The 21,046-nt window shown below is 51.1% G+C and overlaps 1 protein-coding gene across 1 annotated transcript in view; it reads right to left on the minus strand.

The window, feature by feature from the left end:
• TDRD7 (tudor domain containing 7) overlaps positions 1-17,576 on the minus strand; it is a 53,931-nt gene extending 36,355 nt beyond the window's left edge. The window contains exons 1-4 of the mRNA XM_086770285.1: positions 16,453-17,576; positions 15,695-15,907; positions 5,692-5,833; positions 4,039-4,252 (exon numbers count right to left, since the gene is read on the minus strand). Coding sequence (XP_086626411.1) covers positions 4,039-4,252; positions 5,692-5,833; positions 15,695-15,907; positions 16,453-16,650 — 767 coding nt within the window. The 5' untranslated portion in view covers positions 16,651-17,576. The remainder of the gene's footprint in view (positions 1-4,038; positions 4,253-5,691; positions 5,834-15,694; positions 15,908-16,452) is intronic.
• Between the last annotated feature and the right edge of the window lie 3,470 nt (positions 17,577-21,046).

Genomic DNA, 21,046 nt, shown 5'->3' on the forward strand with positions numbered 1-21,046 from the left:
CTCAGGTTTCGCTAATGTGCAGGTGCAAGAAGCTGGGAGAGGTATAGCCAGTACAGTTGACTCAAACTGGCCAAAGGAAGTATTCCATACCACAGACATCACGCTTCATGTAAAAGTAGGAGCTCACTGGTAGGCAGCTTGCTCTCTCTCTCTCAGGATTGTTTTGAGATTGCTCTCAGTTCCATTCCATGATCACTGCTCAGGACGGGCTGTATCAGTCCTTGGGCCATTGAGCAGTGAGAAATTGTGCACTGTTTATTTTGTATATGCTATTATAATTATATTTCATTATTCTTATGATGATGATGATTATTATTATTATTATCTTCTCCTTTGCTGTCCTAGTAAACTGTCTTTACCTCAACTCAGAAGTTTTCCTTTCTTTCCAATTCTCTCCCCTATCCCATCTAGGATGGAGAAGGATCAGTAAGCAACTGCGTGGTACTTAGATGCTGGCTGGGGTTAACCACAACAGTCCGCACCAGCAACAAGAGAATACATCAGCCGTCTGGCTCTTCACAAATGCCTGACCAGCCATACAGCCCTGCCGAACCCCCATGCATAGCTGTAGCCAAGTAGCCAGCTACATTTCTCTCCCACAGATCACTGTCTCAGAGCAAAGGGAAGGCACGTCCTTCCCTGCCCATTACGTTACCTTGGCAAGGCCCATGCCATCCAGCTCTGCTCTTTGGCCCTCGGACAGCACTAACTCAGCAGCAGGGCAGGTGGTGTCAGGCAGCGAATGATGCCACTGGTCCAAGTAAGGGGGTCACCAGGCATCTCAACATGTTCTCATCTGCGTCGTTGCTTTCAAGGATCTCTGCAGTTACCTTTACAAACAAGTTTTCTCCCACCTTTTGCGGGTTTGCAAGTCTACAGCAACATGCTCATAACATGAAATTAGCAAGTGACTGCTGCTATAAAGACAGACTCAGTCTGCAAGAAAGCCTGGGAAGGCAGCAGGAAACAACCCAGCACAACTGGAGCTACCTTCAGGATCTCCCCCTTGTCATCCGGGTGTGATAGAATGAGGAGCAACAGTCAGTTCCCCTAGACTACACAGCAGTAAGCCCCAGAAACTGGAGTCATGAAAAAACACCACAGAGCACTAGAGAGGTGGGACAGACTCTGGAAGCCGCAAGGAAACTGCCATTTGCAGCCTCACTGTGTGGCTTCATGACAAGATGCTGGGTGGAGCACCAAGATCAGTGAGAACCCAAAGCCTGTCACTGGGAGAATGTCCTGCCAAGGCAAGTAACAAAGACCTGCCACAGCAGGACAGATACTCAGAGAAAGAGAAATCAAAGATCCTCAAGTGCAACCCTGAGACCATGCATGTGCTTTGCTATGACTTCAGTAAATGGAGGGGCACTGGGGCAGGATAGGTGTCAGAAAACACAGAGAAACTGCACACCAACAGTGCCTCACCCAGACTGGGAAGTAGGGCACAGACAAGCTCTGTCACCTTCAGGGCTTCTCTCAGTCAACCTGCGCTGTGAATGCTCAGCCACTCTCACAGGCAAGGGCTGGCACTGCTGATGGAACGGTGCCCCAAGTCTGTGCCAGCTACCTGCAAGGCTGGTGTGAGCCCAGGATTTCTGGAGATGCGGCTCACACCTCCGCTCATTTGCACACTGTTTTGAGGTCAGGACCTCCTGGCTCGAAGTGGCTTTCCCTCTTGCAGTTCCCAAAGCACAAACAACTACAGCAGCTCTGGGAGCACAAAACATCCCAGCAGCAATGACATCAGCCATGGATCTTGCCAGTCCTGCTTCAAACTGGCCAAGTTGAAATAAAGTAATCCAGTTACTTGAGCGATTACATAAACTGGTAATAAAAGACAATATGATGCCCTTTTGCATGAACCCTCCCTCTAGTATGTCCCCATGCTAACAGGGCAGTATCTGGACCCTTAGCAACAGCACAAGTTGTCTTCTCTTCCAGAACCACTTGGGCCAAAGCACACTTCACCTGTAGCTTCTTCTTCTGAGTAAGGGCAGGAATAGACACCAGAAACAAAAGCAGGAGAACACTGTTACCTTAAAGCTGCTCAGGGAGGAACAGAGATGACAACACAAGATGGAATACTCTCCATTAGAAGAATCAGAATAGGGCTGACATCTACTAAATTTTATTTCAAGCATTACAAAGTTTCAAGTACTACAAAACACCTTCTGCATTTCCAGCAACTAAACTGGACAGAACTGCAAGTGCTCTTTTTGCTCTGCCCCGGGACAAAGGATCTCTGCCTTTTACAGAAGCATCACTTGAAAAAATCCAACTCACCTGCACACACAGAAAAGGGAAGACCTGTGCACACCTGTTCCCACATCTCTCCGTCACAGCAGGATGGCTCGGCCCTTATCTCCTCTGCACACCAGCCTCCTCGACATAAGAGGGAGCAGAGCTGGTGACACATTTCTCTGTTACAGCTCCCCCCAGCTCACTCAGAAGCAGAAGAACAGGGGTTCACTCAGCCCACACAGGTCATTAGGAGCTCTGGTGCAGGCAGAGGCCTATCTTGGGTCTCCTTGCTCCTGCTGAGGCGCCAGCCTCACTCTCCTCACCTGCCACACGCAGCATGTCTCTCTTCCCTGGCCTCTAACACCAAACCCTCCACTCCTCACACTGCCACTGACAGCTCCTCCGGCTCCCTCACTGCTCCTGTCGCTGCTCTCCTCTCACCCAGCTCAGCTTCACAGACTCTGGCTCCTGCTGCCATCACCACTTGCCCCTTAACTCTTCCAAATTTTTGCCTGGGCGCATCCAAGCAGCTGCTGCTACAGCCACAGCCCAACTGCCTGTAGACAGGAGAGTCTCCTGCCCTTGAGAGGAGCCCTGCCCCAGAGCAAAGCCTCAGCAGATCCACCCAGCAGCCCCAAGGCTACCTCCCCCCTCCACCAGCACCAGCTTGCCAGGAAACTTCCCAAAAAGCACCACCAGCAGAGCACTGCCACAGCAAAGGGCCCTTTGCAGCCAGCACGGAGGTTACGAGGCCGTGCTATCAGCCTTCGGCACGCTGCGCTCTCAGGTGCAAAAGCTGAAGCAGCTGCTGCTCTCACGAGCGCTCCGAGCGCATCCTCATCTCCCCCGCCGGCACCCAGACCCCTGACGCACACGGGACTCACGCAGGCGACCGCGGCAGGACGTGCCTGCTTTCTGTGGGTCTTCCAGAAAAAGCAGGCACCACGGCAGGATTAAGCTGTCACTCTGCTCCGTGCCACCTCACAGCTATGCCCTGTGGAAGCGGCACACCGCTGCCATTTCCATTCAATGCAAGGCTGACTTCTGACCCACCCCAGTGACCCACAGAGGATTACCACCACAATCACAGCTCCAGCGGACTTAGCGCTGCCACAATGAGGGGACAGCAAACACTTTCTCGCCACCATCAGCTGATGGCCCAGGGCGCCCGACAACAACACAGAAAGAGAAACGATGGGGCAGCAGTTGGGTAAGCCACCTGGATTACAGAGGCTCAACGCGGGCTGAAAACCAGCATGTACCGCTAACCCAGCAAAACGGCAGCTCCAGCCCTCATCTCACTTCACCCAAACACCGGCGGGCAGCTGCTGGGTCCCAGCAGGCTGAGACGGGCCACAAACGCTGCAGCCGAGAAGTCAGGCAAGAGGCAAAGAGCAGTCACCTGCAGACAACCACGACCCTGAAAACGCAGCATCACCTATCACCTACACACAAACCTCCTCCTGCTTTCTATTGCGCTGGCCACAACAGCTCCCTCCTGGGCCTGCGAAACAGCGACAGCCCACACACCCTCGGTGTGACACCCTTGGCCAGATTTCTCCCCACAAGACACGGGAGCAGGCCCAGAGCACAGGTAGCTGCAGCAGCATCAAAAAAGCAAATGGTCGCCCACCTCCCTTCTGGGTACGACCCACATTTAAACTTCGCTTTCTGCAAGGGCAGGAGCCTGGATTCCCGTCTGCCAGAATGCACTGCTGGCATGGCAGCATCCCAGGGTCCACCACACTTCATTTCACCTCGCTCACACACACACACACACGTGCACACACTGACCTGTTTACCACAGTGACGTGCCTCTGCATGGGCATTTCCTTAGATGGTCCACTCCCAGCGGCTGGAGGTACGGCAGACCGGGCGCTCTCCATAGTGGGTTTCACCACTCCACACGCCACTCCTCTGCCTCGTGATGGGCGAGGAACAGGTTTCTTGCTGCCTTCCTCTGGCATGCTCAAAGACCTGGGCTGTCGCAAAGTTCCTTTGGGCTTTCCTAAAGAGTTTGCAGACGTAGCCGTGAGTAGCGCCCAACCCAGACTCTTCTCAAGCACAGCACATGACTTCCTCCAGGGAGTCCATACTTTCCAAAAAACAGTTGAAAAAGGATGCTCTCAGCCATAGTCGTGGGTCTCTTTGCTACTGCATTGCAGCTCACACCCAAGGACTCACAAACCACAATCTGCACCACCACACTGCAGCAGGGAAAGAGACAGGAGACCTGTCTCCCCTTACACTCCTGGAAAAGCCACGCACCTGTGAGGTGCCACAGCTGGTCATGTCTCAGCTGGAACCCATGGGCAGGCTGCCCTTTACCAGACAACGGCAGCAGCAGCTCCCAGAGGTGTAGCACATGGAGCCTAACCCTCACCTCCCTGACCACCTCCTGCACCGCCACACAAACAGTTGTTTCTTCTCTCTCTGGGAGCCTCCTCCTCCCAAACTCCCACCACACAGCAGAGGTTACCAAACAACACCTGCAGAGCAACAGGCCACAATGGCCTTCGGGCCACACTGGGATAAACTAGCTTTCGAGTCACTTCACTGTTCTCTTGCTGGCTGGACCAGATCAATTGTGGTAGGCTCAAACCCTTCCAAGGGGGATCGCTGTGCAAGACGCTGAACCAACGTGCATTTACGGTCATTGTTGTTTGAGTGGGATAAGAGTCACCAGTTCAGCTTCCCAACTAGAGGGCACATCGTCACTGTGGTTGCAGGACAACAAGAAGCAGCAAACCCTTCCTTGCAGACAAGAACAGGGAATACAAACACACTGCGAGACCCACTGTCATTCCAAGCTGACAACGGAGCCTTGCCTGGGCCTGATCCTGGGATACCCCGCTGACGGCCACGCAACAGCGGCACCGCAGCAAGGAACAGCCGACCCACAGGCTCTGGGAAAACACTGCTGCACAGCTGACGCAAGAAGGCACAGACGTACAGAGCAGTCCCTGGGCACCAGCAACGTTGCGGCATCAGGGCACTCGCAGCCGTAACAGAAGCTGCTGGAACAGCCACAGCTGATGCTGCAGCGGCTCCTCCCCACTGCGAGGGCACAGCTCACCCCTGCCACTCCACAGTGAGCCAAGCTCCACCCCAAAGAATGAACAGGCTCATTGCCACACTTTTTACCCTCATCTCCACCACCTTTCCCACAGAACCACAGGCAGGTGGAAGTGAAGCAAAGCGTCCTCCAAGAACTTTTTTTCCAAGATCATTCACATCTCACGTAGTGCTTGGGAAGGGCTTCCTCACTGACCGTGGCTTGCAAGCACAAGCACCCTTCTCAGCAACACTCCCCGTTCCCAGGAACTCTTCAGCAGAACCACACAACTCACGGTCATTAGTGACACAGCCTCACAGCCAAGACTTCTGCTCCAGCAGCTGCCCAGTGCTTTCACAAATGCTGGCCCTCCACACCTGCCTGGGGCTTACCTGCTAACGTGACTGGAGATGTGTTCTTCAGCCTCATCTGGCAGTTCACTTGCCGTCCCATTTTCCGCTTGGAACTCCTCTGCCGGGCCACCAGTTGAGCAATTGGCACAGTCTCGCTGCAAGCAACAGCGTGGCAAACAACCTGTTTGGAGCAGGAAGGGGACAAGGGGGAAAACAGTCAGTGAGGCCCCAGCTCATCCACAGGCCATCCTCGGAAGGACTGGTGACCATTTCCATGCCTGTAACTGCTGGGTCATGCAGGCCTGCAGGCACTTCAGCAAAGGCTTCAGCAGCAGACACAGACCTTGGAGATCCCCCTCTCCTTTCGCAGTGCGCCTCAGAATCAGCAAAGCAGACAGACATATATCACCTTCCAACTTTTGGTTGGGCCCCATGAAGGAACAGCCTGGTTTCTCACTCCCATTGTACAGGCTGACATCTTGCTTTACAATACTGGGAAGCCACTTCTGCCAAGGCTCCCCAAGGGCTCTGGCACCACTGTGACCCTGCACAGCCAGGCTCTCTTTGCCCCACTGACTAAAGAAACAGCCCAGTCATCTCCCCACTGGCACTGGGCTGGCCCCCGCAACAACACCCTGGCCTTGGATAAGCCCATGGCCACCTGCTTGGCCTCCTTAATAGCCTCTTGCCTCAATCTCCCCTTGTCACATCTCAACAGTGCTGCCACAGACCATCCCTTGAATGGATGCAGGAGTGCTGCTTCGGCAAGCACCTAGCCTAGCATGCACTTTGCGTCAAAGAGGAGAGGCAAGCCCAAACTTTTGGGCCATTCTGCTGCTATCAGCCAGCAAAGACAGCTGGATGAGTACTCCTTCAGGGCTCCACAAGGACACAGGCAACCACTTGAAAAACCTTGAGTGAAAAAGGGGAGTCTGCTCTCAGAGGCTCTCTCCATGAGTCTTAGCCATGCTCTGTGGAGGTGGTATAGGCTGAAAAAGGGGGCCTCGCACACAGCACTGCTATACTCATAACTATGGCCCCCAACAAATATGGGGGTTGACAATTTAGCACAGGAAAAACACAGGGACTTGGTCAGCACCTCTGAAATCCAGGAAACAGCAGCTCCAGAAAGGAACTTTTCCCAAAAGCAAGGCAGAGAAACCAAAGCAGAAAAACCAAGTGCCAAGACAGAAAAAGCAAGCAATTACTAAGCAGCAACAGCTTGCTCGAGAGCTCCCCTCAGTCTCTCAGGCTGATCCAAACAGCCCAGAGAAATATGGGCAAGGGATGACACTACTAGGAACAAGGCAACACTCTTGGCCTCCAGCAGTGCATCCAGTTCATCCTTCCCCTCCTCTTCCTCCTCCACTGCACACCCAGCATTTTGCATGGGGCTGCCTCAACATGCAGCCACTGGAGGGACGACCTCGCGTTCTGAGGGACAAAACGCAACCCAGTTATGCTGTTGATCTCCTTTGCAACAGCAGCACATTGCTGCTCACTGTGAACTTTGTGTCCACCAGAAACCCCAGGAACTTCTCTGCCAAGCTGCCTTCCAGTTGGTCAGCTCCCAGGCTGTACAGGTGCTTTCAGTTATTCTTCACCAGGTGCAGGACCTGGCATTTCCCTGCACTGAACTTCATAGTGCTCCTGTTGTTCCATTTCTCCAGTTTGTTGAGGTCCCTCCTATCGTCTACAGGCTTGCTGATGATGATCTCTGTCCCATCATCTAGGTCATTCATGAATACGTTAGCATTTTCCTAGCATCAACCCCTGCGGCATGCCGCTGGTGACTAGCTTCCCAATGGGTTTTGTGCCACTATTATCGGAGAAACTGACAAAAGCCCTACTAAAATTCAGATAAACTACATCCAGTGCTCTCTCCTCATCCACCCAACTAGTCCTCTCCTTTTGGAAGTGTCTTAGTTCGGCCACATGGGATTTTCACTTCATAAATCCATACTGACTACTCCTACTTGCCTTGTTGTCTTTCACATGACTGGAACAGCTTTCCAGGATTAGCTGCTCAATCACTCTCCTAGAGATCAAGGTCAGGCTGATCAGCCTGTGCTTCCTCAGATCCTCCTCCCCACCCTTCCTGAAGGTAAGGGTGTTACTTGCTTTCCTTCAGTCCTCAGGAACCTCCCACAAACCACCATGACCTTTCCAAGGTAATCAAGAGTGGTCTTGCCACAACACCAGCCAGTTCCCTCAGTACTCGTGGGTGCACTACAACAGACCTGTGAACTTGTGCACATTCAGTTTGTTTAAATGTTCCCTAGCCTAATCCTTACCCACAGAGGGTAAGTCTTGTTTGCCCTGCCCCTTCCCACTCGTCTCAGGAGCTGATGGCTGCTCTTACCAGTAAAGACCAAAGCAGAGAAAGCAATCAGTGCCTCAGCCTCCTCCATGTCCTTTGAGATCAGAGCACCATCACCATTCCTCAGCAGGCCCACGTTTTCCACAGTCATCCTTTTGCTGATGATGTACCTGTAGAAATCTTCCTTGCTGCCCCTCATGTCCCTTGCCACATTCAGCTCATATGGGCTTCAGTTCTCCTAAGCCCATCCCTGCATGTCTGGACAGTGTCTCTACATTCCTCCCTCCTCATCTAATTCTGCTTGTCTCTTGTCCACATGCTGTTAACAGTAGAGTTAAGTCCTTGTTCATCCTTGCGTGCCTCCTGCAACCTCACTTTTATAACAGACACTTAAATAAGAGAGAGACTTTGTAATACTGTGGAGAGTACCTGACTCAGTCTTAATTAATCTTTGTGAAAGGTGAATCTGAAATCCTTAACTCCTGACCCTTTCGGAGACGTTTGTGCAGCAACCTGTGCTCCACAGTTTGCATGTGGATTTCATAGAATCATAGAATGGTTAGGGTTGGAAGGGACCTTCAAAGGTCATCTAGTCCAACCCCCCTGCAAGGAGCAGGGACATCCCTGACTAGATCAGGTTGCTCAGAGCCTCATCCAGCCTGGCCTTGAACCTTTCCAGGGATGGGGCGTCCACCACCTTTCCGGGCAACCTGTTCCAGTGTTCTATAACTCGCATCGTAAAAAAATTTTGCCTAATTTCTAATCTAAATCTACCCCCTTCTATTTTAAAACCATTACCCCTCGTCCTATTGCAACAGGCCCTACTAAACAGCCTTTCCCCATCTTTCTTGTAGGCCCCCTTCAGGTACTGGAAGACCGCTATCAGGTCTCCCTGGAGCCTCCTCTTCTCCAGGCTGAACAGCCCCAACTCTCTCAGCCTGTCCTCATAAGAGAGGTGCTCCAGCCCTCTCATCATCTTTGTGGCCCTCCTCTGGACCTTCTCCAACAGGTCCATGTCCTTCTTGTGTTGGGGGCTCCAGAACTGGACACAGTACTCCAGGTGGGGTCTCACCAGGGCAAAGTAGAGGAGGAGAATGACCTCCCTCAACCTGCTGGCCACGCTCCTCTTGATGCAGGCCAGGATGCGGTTGGCCTTCTGGGCTGCAAGGGCGCATTGCCGGCTTATGTTAAGCTTCTCGTCCACCAGCACTCCCAAGTCCTTCTCCTCAGGGCTGCTCTCAATCCATTCCCCGCCCAGGCTGTATTTGTGCTTGGGATTGCCATGACCCAGGTGCAGGACCTTGCACTTGGCCTGGTTGAACTTCATGAGGTTGGCACGGGCCCACCTCTCCAGCCTGTCAAGGTCCCTCTGGATGGCATCCCTCCCTTCCAGCGTGTCGACGGCACCACACAACTTGGTGTCGTCGGCGAACTTGCTGAGGGTGCACTCTATCCCACTGTCCATGTGGCCGACAAAGATGTTGAACAGGGCTGGGCCCAGCATGGACCCCTGAGGGACGCCACTCGTGACCGGTCTCCACATGGACATTGAGCCGTTGACCACCACTCTCTGAGTGCAGCCATCCAGCCAACTCCTTATCCACCGAGTGGTCCGTCTATCAAACCCATGTCTCTCCAGTTTAGAGAGAAGGATGTCATGTGGGACAGTGTCAAAAGCTTTGCACAAGTCCAGGTAGATGATGTCAGTTGCTCGTCCCTTGTCCACCGATGCCGTCACCCCGTCATAGAAGGCCACCAAATTGGTCAGGCACGATCTGCCCTTGGTGAAGCCATGTTGGCTGTCACCAACCACCTCCTTGCTCTCCATGTGCCTTAGCATGGTTTCCAGGAGAATCTGCTCCATGACCTTGCCAGGCACAGAGGTGAGGCTGACCGGCCTGTAGTTACCTGGGTCTTCCTTATTCCCCTTTTTAAAAATTGGGGTTATGTTCCCTCTCTTCCAGTCATCGGGGACCTCACCAGACCGCCACGACTTCTCAAATACGATAGCCAGTGGCTTGGCAACTTCATCCGCCAGTTCCCTCAGGACCCGCAGATGGATCTCATCACGTCCCATGGACTTGTGCACCTTTAGGTTCCTCAGATGATCCCGAACCTGCTCTTCGAGTACAATGGGCAGTTCTTCATTCTCACAGTCCCTGCTTGCACCTTCTACAGCTTGGGTGGTGGAAGCTTGGTAAGGCTTTAGCAAAATAAAACATAGCAAAGGATTGTAGTTCTTCATTTGCTGTACCACCTTCTAGTTTTTATTTTGTTTCTTTATTTTCTCCTGTTGCGTGTACACTTAACCAGGTACTTTAAAAACTTTCTTCAGAAGGATGCTCTCAGCACTGGCAGTGCTTTAGAAGATGTTCTGAAGATGATGGGACTGTCTTGGTTTTCGATTTGCTGAACTTGCCAATAATAAATGCAGTCTTTCTTAAGCCCATGAATGTTTGTTTGGGCAGCATCTCTATATTCATCCAGGTCGCTTCTTCCTGCTCTCACCTCATGCACACTTCCTTTTAATGGCTGAGTTTTGTCAGGAGCAACTTGTTCACCCATACAGTGCTCCTGCCACCTTTGCTTTTTTTCCCCCTGATTGTTGGGATGGACCATTCTTGAGACTGGAGGAGGCAATCCTTGAAAATCCACTACCTCTCCTGAACCACTCTTCTCTCCAAGACTGTATCCCACGTGAGTCTGCCAAGCAGATTCCTGAACAGGCCGAAGTCTGTTCTCCTGAATTCCTGGCTTGTTGACAGAATCACAGAATAGCTTGGGTTGGAAGGGACCTTTAAAGGTCATCTAGTCCAACCCCCTTGCAAGAAGCAGGGACATCTCCAACCAGATCAGGTTGCTCAGAGCCCTGTCCAACCTAACCTTGAGTGTTTCCAGGAATGGGGCATCCACCACCTCTCCGGGCAACCTGTGCCAGTGTTTCACCATCCTCATTGTAAAAAAATTCTCTTATGTCCAGTCTGAATCTACCTCTATTTTCAAACCATTACACCTTATTCAATCACAACAGGCCCTGAAGAGTTTCTCCCTGTCTTCCCTATAAGCACCCTTTAGGTACTATGAAGGCTGCTGTAAGGTCTCCCCAGAGCATCCTCTTCTCCAGGCTGAACAACCCAACTCTCTCAGCCTGTCCTTGTAGAAGAGGTGCTCCAGCCCTCTTACCATCTTTGTGGCATCCTCTGGACTTGCTCCAACAGGTCCATGTCCTTCTTATGTTGGGGGCTCCAGAGCTGAATGCAGTACTCCAGGTGGGGTCTCCTCAGAGCAGAGTAGAGGGGCAGAATCACCTCCCTCGACCTGCTGGCCACACTCCTCTTGATACAGCTGGCTTTCTGGGCTGCAAGCGCGCATTGCCAGCTCATGTTGAGCTTCTTGTCAACGAATACCCCCTAGTCCTCCTTAGTGCTGCTCTCAATCCATTCTCCACCCAGCCTGTATTTGTGCTTGGGATTGCCCTGACCGACATGCAGGACCTTGCACTTGGCCTGGCTGAAACTTCATGAGGTTTGATGGGCTCACTTCTCTAGCCTGTCCACATCCCTCTGGATGGCATCACTTCCCTCCAGTGTGTCAACCGCAGCACACAGCTTGGTGTCATCGGCAAAATTGCTGAGGGTGCACTCTATCCCACTGTCCATGTCAACCACAAAGATGTTCAACAACACCAGACCTGATACCGACCCCTGAGGAATGCCAGTCGTCACTGGTCTCCACTTGGATATCAAGCCATTGAACTCTTTGAGTGTGGCCATCCAACCAACTCCTTATCCACTGAGTGGTCCATCTGTCCAATCCATGTCTCTACAGTTCAGAGAGAAGGATGTCCTTTTCCCCCTTTTTAAAAACATGGGTTATGTTACCTCTTTTCCAGTCAGCAGGAACCTTACCAGACTGCCACGACTTCTCAAATTCAATGAACAAAAGCCTGGCAACTTCATCTGCCAGTTCCCTCAGGACTTGTGGATGCATCTCATCAGGTCCCATGGACTTGTGCACCTTCAGGTTCCTTAGATGGTCCCAAACCTGCTCTTCTACTACAGTGGGCAGCTCTTAATTCTTCCAGTCTCTGCTTTTGCTTTTTGCGACTTAGGCAATACTGCTATTTGCTTTATTCTCTCTCTTTTAGGCTCCTGAACACCATCGCCTCAGGGTCACTGTAGCCAGGGCTCTCCGCAGCCTTTACATCCCCAAAAAGTTCGTCCTTGTTTGTAAAAATCAGGTCCAGCAGAGCATACTCCCTCATCAACTCATCACTTGTGTCAGGATATTGTCATCAACACATTCCAGAAACCTCCTGGATTGCTCATGCTTGGCTGTCTTGTCCCTCCAGCAGGTATGGCAGTGGCTCAAGTCCTTTGTGAGGACAAGGGCCTGCAGATGTCTGGCTTCTTGCAGGTGTCAGACGAAGACATCATCTGCTTTGTCCACCACTTCTTCCCAATCAGGGTGTTTGTAACAGACAGCCGCCATGTCACCCATGCACTGGTCTGTCCACTACCCATAAGCTCTTGCTGGCTCATTGTCCATCCCAAGGCAGAGCTCCAAGCATCCCCACTGCTCTCACACTGGAGGGGTTCACAGAAACTCCTCCTCCCCGCCATTCTGGTCCATCATTCCCCAACAGCCTCTGTCCATCCCCAGCAGCAGGCCAGCTGTATGAGCTGTGGCAACAGCTCTCCATGGCCCCAGCGGGATCGCAGCCCTGAACAGCACACAGACCTCCAGTTCCTCCTGGTTGTGCCCCATGCTGCGGGCAGTCGGGTACAGGCACTTCAGAGAGGTGCCCAGCTGTGCCCATTTCCAGAGAAGGGTATGAGAGCTTTCATCTCACTCCTGGCTAACGGGCATTTCCCTGTTTATAACGTGGATGCACATGGAATGGACCACCTTCAGCCCCGCTCTGTTCTCAAGGTCCCAACATAAAAGATTTTGTGTTCATGCACAGTTTATCACAGCTTCATAACTATGAATGTTTTCACATCTTTGGTACATTTCAGGTTTTTCCTATCACTAATGTTTTAAGTTATTTTCAGCATTTTCTTCTGTTGTTTTCATATCACAGTGACTTTAAGTTTAGTGAAAATAATGGCTTGAGTTAGAATGAATTCCAACGTAAAAAGAGATGGGGTAGATTAATTCACTTGCAGCAGAGCAAAGAAGTCTTTGAATTCCTCTTTTTGGAGGCACCTAGTTATTTGCACAGAAGTTAAAGGTGGAATTATACACTGCTTGTAATTGAATATGAAGTGAAGCAAAGCAATATTCCTTGAAACGACACAACCACCTACTGCAGATGCACAGTATTTCAACTTGAGTCCCCCTGCAGTGTTTTCTGCATACTGAATTTAATCCTCATCCTCTATGGAAACTGTATGAAAACATACATATCACATGAAGGAATAGTTGTCAGCATTCGTTTTTCCTATATTCCAAAAGGCTAAATTAGTGTTCAGCAGTAAGAGGAACAGCGGACAATTTATATCATCACCCTCCCAACACAACCAGTCTGTTCAGCATCCGTTACCCAGGCAATAGTCATCTCACAAATCCTTTATGGAGCATGTAACATGTAGCACTCTAAGATCAATTCGTATTATTTACTGCTCACTTTATAGTATTCCTTGTTGAATGTGTTTCTTGGACAGATGGTCTAGCAGCAAGTAAAGTCCTTTTAAGACTACCTAGCCTGTAGCCAGGATCATCAGCTGCTAGCAGACCTATGTGTGCAAATGTGTCTTCCTTTCCTGTACCCAAAGGGATTAAAGGAAGAGGCAAGAGTCTTTGCAGCCTTTTGGGAGGTCAGAGTACTCCCAGAGTCAGGAACAGAGACCAGTTGACTGTGCTCTTGTAGCAGGCTTGTGTGGACTCTGAGCTATGGTCTCAGCTTATAATGGAGCTCAAATATTCTGGAGACGTGAACAAAGAGCAAAGCATTATACTGAAGCACTGCCCATGTCCTGTATCAAGAAAGCATGCAGGAGCAATCCCAGGTAGTTACCACTCCATGCCAGTGCATAACCACACTTGCCACCCTCTGCTCAATGTCTGCCCAGGCGACACTCTGGACAGTGGCAGTGGGGTCATCAAACAGCAACCTGGGCTTGGTGTTTGTGTCTCTTCTGCCTCCCAGGTTTTCACAGGGTGCCTCCTCTCAGTTGCTTCAGTCATGCAGACCATAGCTGGCACTCCTAAACCAAAGCAAATCCTCTGAAGTACCTCAAGGCTCCTATTTAGTAGTTTTCTTATTTTCCACCTCCTAAAGCCACATTTCACTCTCTCCTTACAGCTGCCACAAAGAAGGCACCACCTCTAGTGCTATCCAAGAGTCCACAAGGCTTTTAGCACACATCGTATTAGAGGATAAGCAAGGCTCTCAAGGGAATGGGAGGATACCAGATTACACCCTGCAAGGCTCTGGTTAGAAACAGATGGCTATCTACTACAGTTACCATGAGGAAGCATTAAATTGCAGCATCACAAAAGTTCCCAGGGGTACCCGCATTCATGTTACTGATGTAGCTGCAGACAGTGCAGGCTTTGAGGAAAGAAAAAAGAACCCCAAACTTAGATATCTGCTGCAAAAGGGTGAATTCTGACAGTTGTAAAAAAATCCAGCAAGGGAATCTCTTGCTTAAAAACAATCACATTTCCAGACATCAGCACAAAACCGAGGACACCTCTTGTCACACTCTTCACACCTAACCATGAAGATCTACTTCTGAGTTCCCAGATGCCATCTCGATCCAGCTGAGCCAACAAAGGAGCCCAGCCTTAAGTCTTGTCTCTCCAGACCTGCTGTGACAGCCATACATTGTGCCAAACATCTGCTAGTGTTCTGCTCTCCCACAGTCTACATAGACTTCAGGAACACAGACATAGCTCCAAGAAGGGAGAGGCCTCAAGCTCTCCACTCAAACAGATCATCTACAAGTCATGCAGCAACACTAACTGCCAACAGAATGCCTTCTAACACAAAACCAGGAACTCCACACTACTGGCTTGTGGTCCTGGCAAGCTTCCAAGCTGGCAGCCACCAGGAGACACAGGCTGGTGCAGCAAGGCCAAGGAACAAGGGAAAACTCTCCCACCACACTGATATTCTCTGCTGAGCTCTGCTCCACCTTCTCCTTCACCGCTGTGCTGACTCCTTGTCCCTTGCACACTTGCTAAGCTGAGGCGTTGCAACTCTTGCACCAAGACACCTTAGTTACACAGGCTCTTCCTCACGTTGGCAACTCTTCACAGTCCTGTGGCACTGCAACTGATGACAAACAAGAGCACTTCTAGGAAAAAGATGTTACTGAACCCCACCTTGAAGAGATGATAAAGACACACACACATGAGTTAACATTCTTTAAGGTCCCAGGACAACTCATCAATATCCCCTCCAGAGGTAGAGATGCTCAGAGGGACACCAGAGCTCTACAGTAACACAAACTGTCTTTCCCAACAGAACTCCTGTTTCTGGGGAAAAAAAAACCTTCCACCTTTTGCAAACACAACTTCCTGGTCAGTATGCAAAGGCAGGAAAATAAATGGCACTTGGTCTACATCACAGGTTCCATTTCTCTCAGCATTAGAGCACCACACGCATGCTACAGTACTTTTATCAGAAATCCATGGCACAAGCAGAGGTAAAGTTATGAATCGTGCACACTTAACAAACACAAAAGCCATTTCTGAACTGTAACTGATTCTTACCTCTCCCATTTTGTTCCTTTCCATTCTGACCACTGCTGGGATGCTCTGCAAGTAGCCTTCCAGTGTGCCATGTCCTAGGTGCCTGAAAGGAATCCACTCGCCCGTCAGGGATTTGTATTCACCCTGAAGCTCTGACAAAGGTACGCCATTTTTAAAGGGATGAAGAACAGCTCGCAGTGTTTTTGCAGTAAGTTCAGCCTCCTGCATCTTCACCTATACCACTTCCACCCCAAAAGAAAAGAGAAAAAAAAAAGCATTTTTATATACACAGGCTAAGAATACCAGCTTCTACTATTCAATCTCCCTCCCCAAACAAGCAAGGATTCAGTGGCTCAGTGGCTCATCTTTGGAGACGTTGATACTTCTGGGTAGACTTGTAGTGGCCTGGTCCTGCCAGCCAAGCATAGGGTGATATGAAACACACAGGGCATGACGTTGTCAAGAAAAGCAGCTGAAAGAGCACAGTAGCCCCTCTGCATTAGCTGGCCCTGTCAGCCCCTCATGACAGACCATGTGGCCAGAAGAGAGGCAGGGCTGCCGCAGAATTGACCCAAGTCACTGCCTGCAGAGCCAGGACTTCCACTAGAAGCAGGGCAGGGACCCACTGGGCCCCACCTTGGTGTCCGGTGCTCCCTCCCCTCATGCCCCACCATTATGCTGGTTCATGCAAACCCACATCCTTGCACCAATGACTACAGGACACATGTCAGCTCCGCTATGTAAACTGCATGCACCCAGGCCATGCACATCTTACCCACCGGTGCATGACGCCTTGACTCCACAGATGCTTCTTCAGAGAGAAAACCCAACAGAAGTGAAACCTGCTCCCTGCAAGCTGGGGACTGCATGCAGCAGGAGCGCCACAGAGCCAGTGCCAACACCGCTTCGTCCCATTGCCAGGTGACTGCCCCGTCTGGAGAAACACACGCCTGCCACTGGAGCACTGGTAAACGCATGAGCAGTCCACTGCTTCATCTCTGACAGCATCCTCCCTGGAGCCAAAGGCTGCTAGAGCTCTGGTGGGATGCTTCAGGAGAAGACTTACCTGCCAGCAAGGGCTCTCACCCTGGAAAGCTGGGCAGTGCAGGAGGCAGCTTCAAAGCAAGTGCCAGAGCCACCTAAAGCCCTCCCACCCCCCTCAGTTCACAAGTATGCGCATGCTCAGGGCTTCTCCAGGGCCAGATAGCTACGCTCATGCAAAGTCAGGAAGCTCTGGGCTCAGGCGCTCCTGAGCAGGCATTCTTCTCGCAGATGCTCACTCGCCGCAGGGGCAGTCTTGCCAGAGAAGCCTCTTCACTATCACTGTCAACCAAAGCTGGACCAAATTCTCTCAAAGCATGTGCTGCTCACAGGATTGAGTCCTAATGCTGAGCACACTCATTTGCATCAAACACCTCACCTTTACCCCCCAGCAACTATGTGCAACACAAGCAGAGTCAGTGGTTCAGGAGAAGGCAAACTCACTCTCCTCAAGCCTCTCCAGCTCAAGACACAACAGGAGAGTCCCTCACTTCCAAGCACACAACAGCAAACAGCTGCTAGTCACATACCTGCGCGGTGCTCTCTCCAAATGGCAGCAGCACCAGAGAGTTGCCTACAACTGCAGTACTGCTTTGCAGAAGCAGCCCCTCTCCCCTCACTGTTTCCCTTTTTCAGGTGAAATCACCCTGGGTAACACACCAAGTCCAAAAGGAAGAGAAAGCCCAAGCCTCGGCACATTTCAGATGCTATGCCACAAGCCTCAGGCCACACATGGACACTAACACTCTCTCCAACTTCCTGCACCCAAGTTCACAACAGCCCAACTCAGGTGCCGGGCAAAGAGGTATAGCATTAAGTCCTAATCTTCATCATTCCTTGAACAGTTTTACTTTAGGCACACACAGCACTTTACTAACCTGACCATGTCTATGTGTGTGTACACGTATATTTACACACAGGTACACCCACACACCTACACCTTTACAGACAGCCCTGCTTATACAATCTGTTTACACATGCACGGTTCAACAAGCTGCTACACACAAGTGGTTCGGCAGGAACAATCACAGAAATTTCAGCATAACTAGTTCCACACCAAACTTCCATTCACACCTCAGGGGGAGGGCAGGCTATTACTGAAATCAGCTCAGCCACTGTCTCTCTGACAGGCTGGAAACCCGTATGGTGTTCAATGAAGACCATGCCTGTACACAATCCAACTCACAGGCTCAAAGGTACTCCAGCTTCTTATCCCAGCACTTCCTGCCCTTGCCAAACCCGTTGTGTTTCACCGGCTGATCCTGGAACAACCTCTACCACAGCATCCCCTGCTCAACTACAAGCCACAGCATTACTGTGCTCAGAAGGAGGAGCGTACACTGAACACATGCACTTGCACACCTCCAGATGGCAATGGGCAGAAGCTACGCTGGACGTTTGGATCCTTCCCCCCTCTTTTTAGAGGCTTAGCAGCTAGTGAAGAGAGCTTCACAGGATGCTCCCCAAAGAGTAAGAGCAGGTGGTTGTCACCTGCCACAAGGAAAAGATCTGGGGAGTCCCCATCTCCTCTGGACCCACTCAGTATCATGTGCTGGACAAAAGCATAAGTGGTTTAAAGTTTTGATCATATTAAAAAAACCCAAACACCTAAACATCAAGAAGTACAAATAATACAGGTTTGTCTGCAACTGTGTTCCAAGTCACATACATACAAGAGACACGGAATAGTCAATGAGAAGCTTCTGGGGGGTCTTTTTTTTCTACTCATTCTTTTAAATAATATACTCAAATTCTTATTTTGTTAATATGGCTCTTGAAAGCTCTTTACCTGAGCTACCTGAATTTTACCTACTGCTCAGAAAAAAATTAACACAATATCCATTATAGCTGTGCAAAGAGTAACGACAAAAAAAAACCCTTACAATTACCTGAGAAGGCAGTTTCAAAATTTGATTCAAATGAGGAAACTTAATAAAAATAGACAGGAGGCAGGGATGTGTGGGGGGACAACATCCAGCCAGTTAGTTCTGTGGTACACCAATACTAAAGAACTGAGTTAGACCAGAAATAGCAAACAGGATAGTAAAATATTTCCTCCTAAATTATATTACGAGAAGCAGTCATGAGGACAATTCACTTAGTTAAATGACATGATATATACTGGGGTACAAAGGTTAAACTGAAAGCAGTCTTCAACTTACACCTGAATGAGGTTCCCATTCCTACAGCTAGCAGTAAGGCAGAAGGCTTGCAACGCAGTAATGGTCACAGTAAGTAACACACTGATGCATCAGCAGAATGCCACATAGCTCAGAGCGGCTTCTGAAGCTTTTTAACAATCCTTTTTACGGTCAGCTGCTGTGAAGTTGGGTCACTCAACAGTTACGACATTGACCCAGCGGCTCACTGCCTCCAGACATTTCACTGCAAACGCGGCCCCAGGAGCCTCCATCAGAAAGCCAGGGCACACCGTTCAAACCAGTCTTCCCCGGCACCTGAACAGAAACTTTTTTTCGGCATGCTTAAACCAGATCCCCATCCTCCAGCTGCAAAGCGGGCTAACAGAAAAAGGAAGTGCGGACAGTTTTCCTTCTGAGAAGGACGAACTCCCCAGGAACCACACTTTTAAAAGCCTACAGACACAACCCGGTGGAACACAAGTCTTCTCCGAAGGCACAAAGTAGACACGAACCCGCCGAAGCCGGGACACTTTCTCTGTCACACGGGAGCCGCTGCGGAGAAGCGGCCTCTCGCCGGCCGGCAGAGCCCGGCCCTCCGCACTGCCTCTCCCCCCGGCCCGAGAGCGCTCACGCCCGGCGGGGCTCCGCTCTTTCCTTACCACCGCCTCAACCCGGGGGCTTTCAGACACCAGCCACAGCCGCTTCCCCTCTCGCTGCCGTTGCCGCCGCTGGCCAGGCCGAGCCGAGCCGAGCCGAGCCGAGCCGAGCGCCGCCGCCTCCCCGCGACGGGACGGCTCCGCGCCGCCGCCCGCTCCCTTCACGCCGAGTAACCGGCCGCCGGCCCCACCCGGCCCCGCCCGCCGAGTCCCAACCCCCCGGCAACTGCGCCGCGCCACCCGCCCCCGCCCTGCGGCGACCTGCGCACATGCGCGCGGGGCCGCCTTGCCACGCCTTTGCCCGGCCCGAGGCGTCTCGCGGCGCATGCGCGCCAGCCACCTCCTCCCGCCCGCCGGGAAGGGGCCACGTCGCCCGCCTGAGGGGGGCGCCCCGCGGCGGCGGCGGCGGCGGCGGCGGCAGCCATTTTGTGGGCGTGCCGGTACTGCCAGGGTTGGGGATTCCTCGCCTCAGTTCAGCGTGCCCGCTTCACCCGGGGCCGGTGGAATCTCAGTCCTGTTACAAGGCAGCAGCTAAATTCACCATCTTGATGGAGAAACTGAGGAATGTGCATCTCTTCAACAGATAATGATGGTTTTAAGTTAATTATAATTAATTCTATATTTGCAAAAATCATTGTACAAAACCATTGCATGGGGCACGCCCCAGCAAGGAGGGGCTAGTGGGTGCCTAGGCATCACTGGGACCTTGTTCGTACTGCCCTGGGCTTGCAGCAGCTTCTCAGCGGGGCTGTACCTGCTCAGCTGTACCCAGGCAGCTGCTGAGATCCGTGTGCCGTGTGTCTACGTGGGCACCTCGAGTAATGCTGCATATTTGAAACCTTTAGATCCCACAGGTTCGGCTTTGATTGTGTCCTCCAGCGTTCCAAACACGTGGATGATTGGTGCCCCATTGGCAGAAGATGATGTCCTGGTTTCAGCTGGGATGCAGCTAATTTTCTTCCTGCTAGCTGCTGTATTTGGATTTAGTATAGGATTTGGTATGTGAAGAATGTTGATAATACACTGATGTTACTAGTTGTTGCTAAAGAGACCAAGGTCTTTCTCCAGCTTCCCAGATTTTGCTAATGTGGAGGTGGAAGAAGCTGCGAGGGATATAGCCAGTACAGTTGACCCAAGTTGGCCAAAGGAAGTATTCCATACCTTAGATGTCATGCTCAGTATATAGGTTGTGGTTGGCCAGTGGGCAGCTCTCTCACTCTTTCTCTCACTGCACTCTTTCTCTCACTCTTTCTATTACTCTAAGGTCACTTGGTTCTGTTCTGTGATCACTGCTTGGGACAGGCTGTGTTGGTCGTTGGGTCATCAGGTCTATGTCTATATTTTATTATTATTGTCATGATTATTATATATATGATTATATCTGCCTTTGCTATCCTAGTAAACTGTCTTTATCTCAACCCATAAGTTCTCCTTTCTTCCTGATTCTCTTCCCTCATCCCACGATGGGGAGGGGGAGTGAGTGGCTGTGTGGTACTTGATTGCTGATGAGGGTTAAGGCATGACAGATGGTCACC

Source organism: Chlamydotis macqueenii, chromosome Z (assembly GCF_036417535.1).
Source record: "Chlamydotis macqueenii isolate bChlMac1 chromosome Z, bChlMac1.mat, whole genome shotgun sequence".
NCBI lineage: Eukaryota > Metazoa > Chordata > Aves > Otidiformes > Otididae > Chlamydotis > Chlamydotis macqueenii.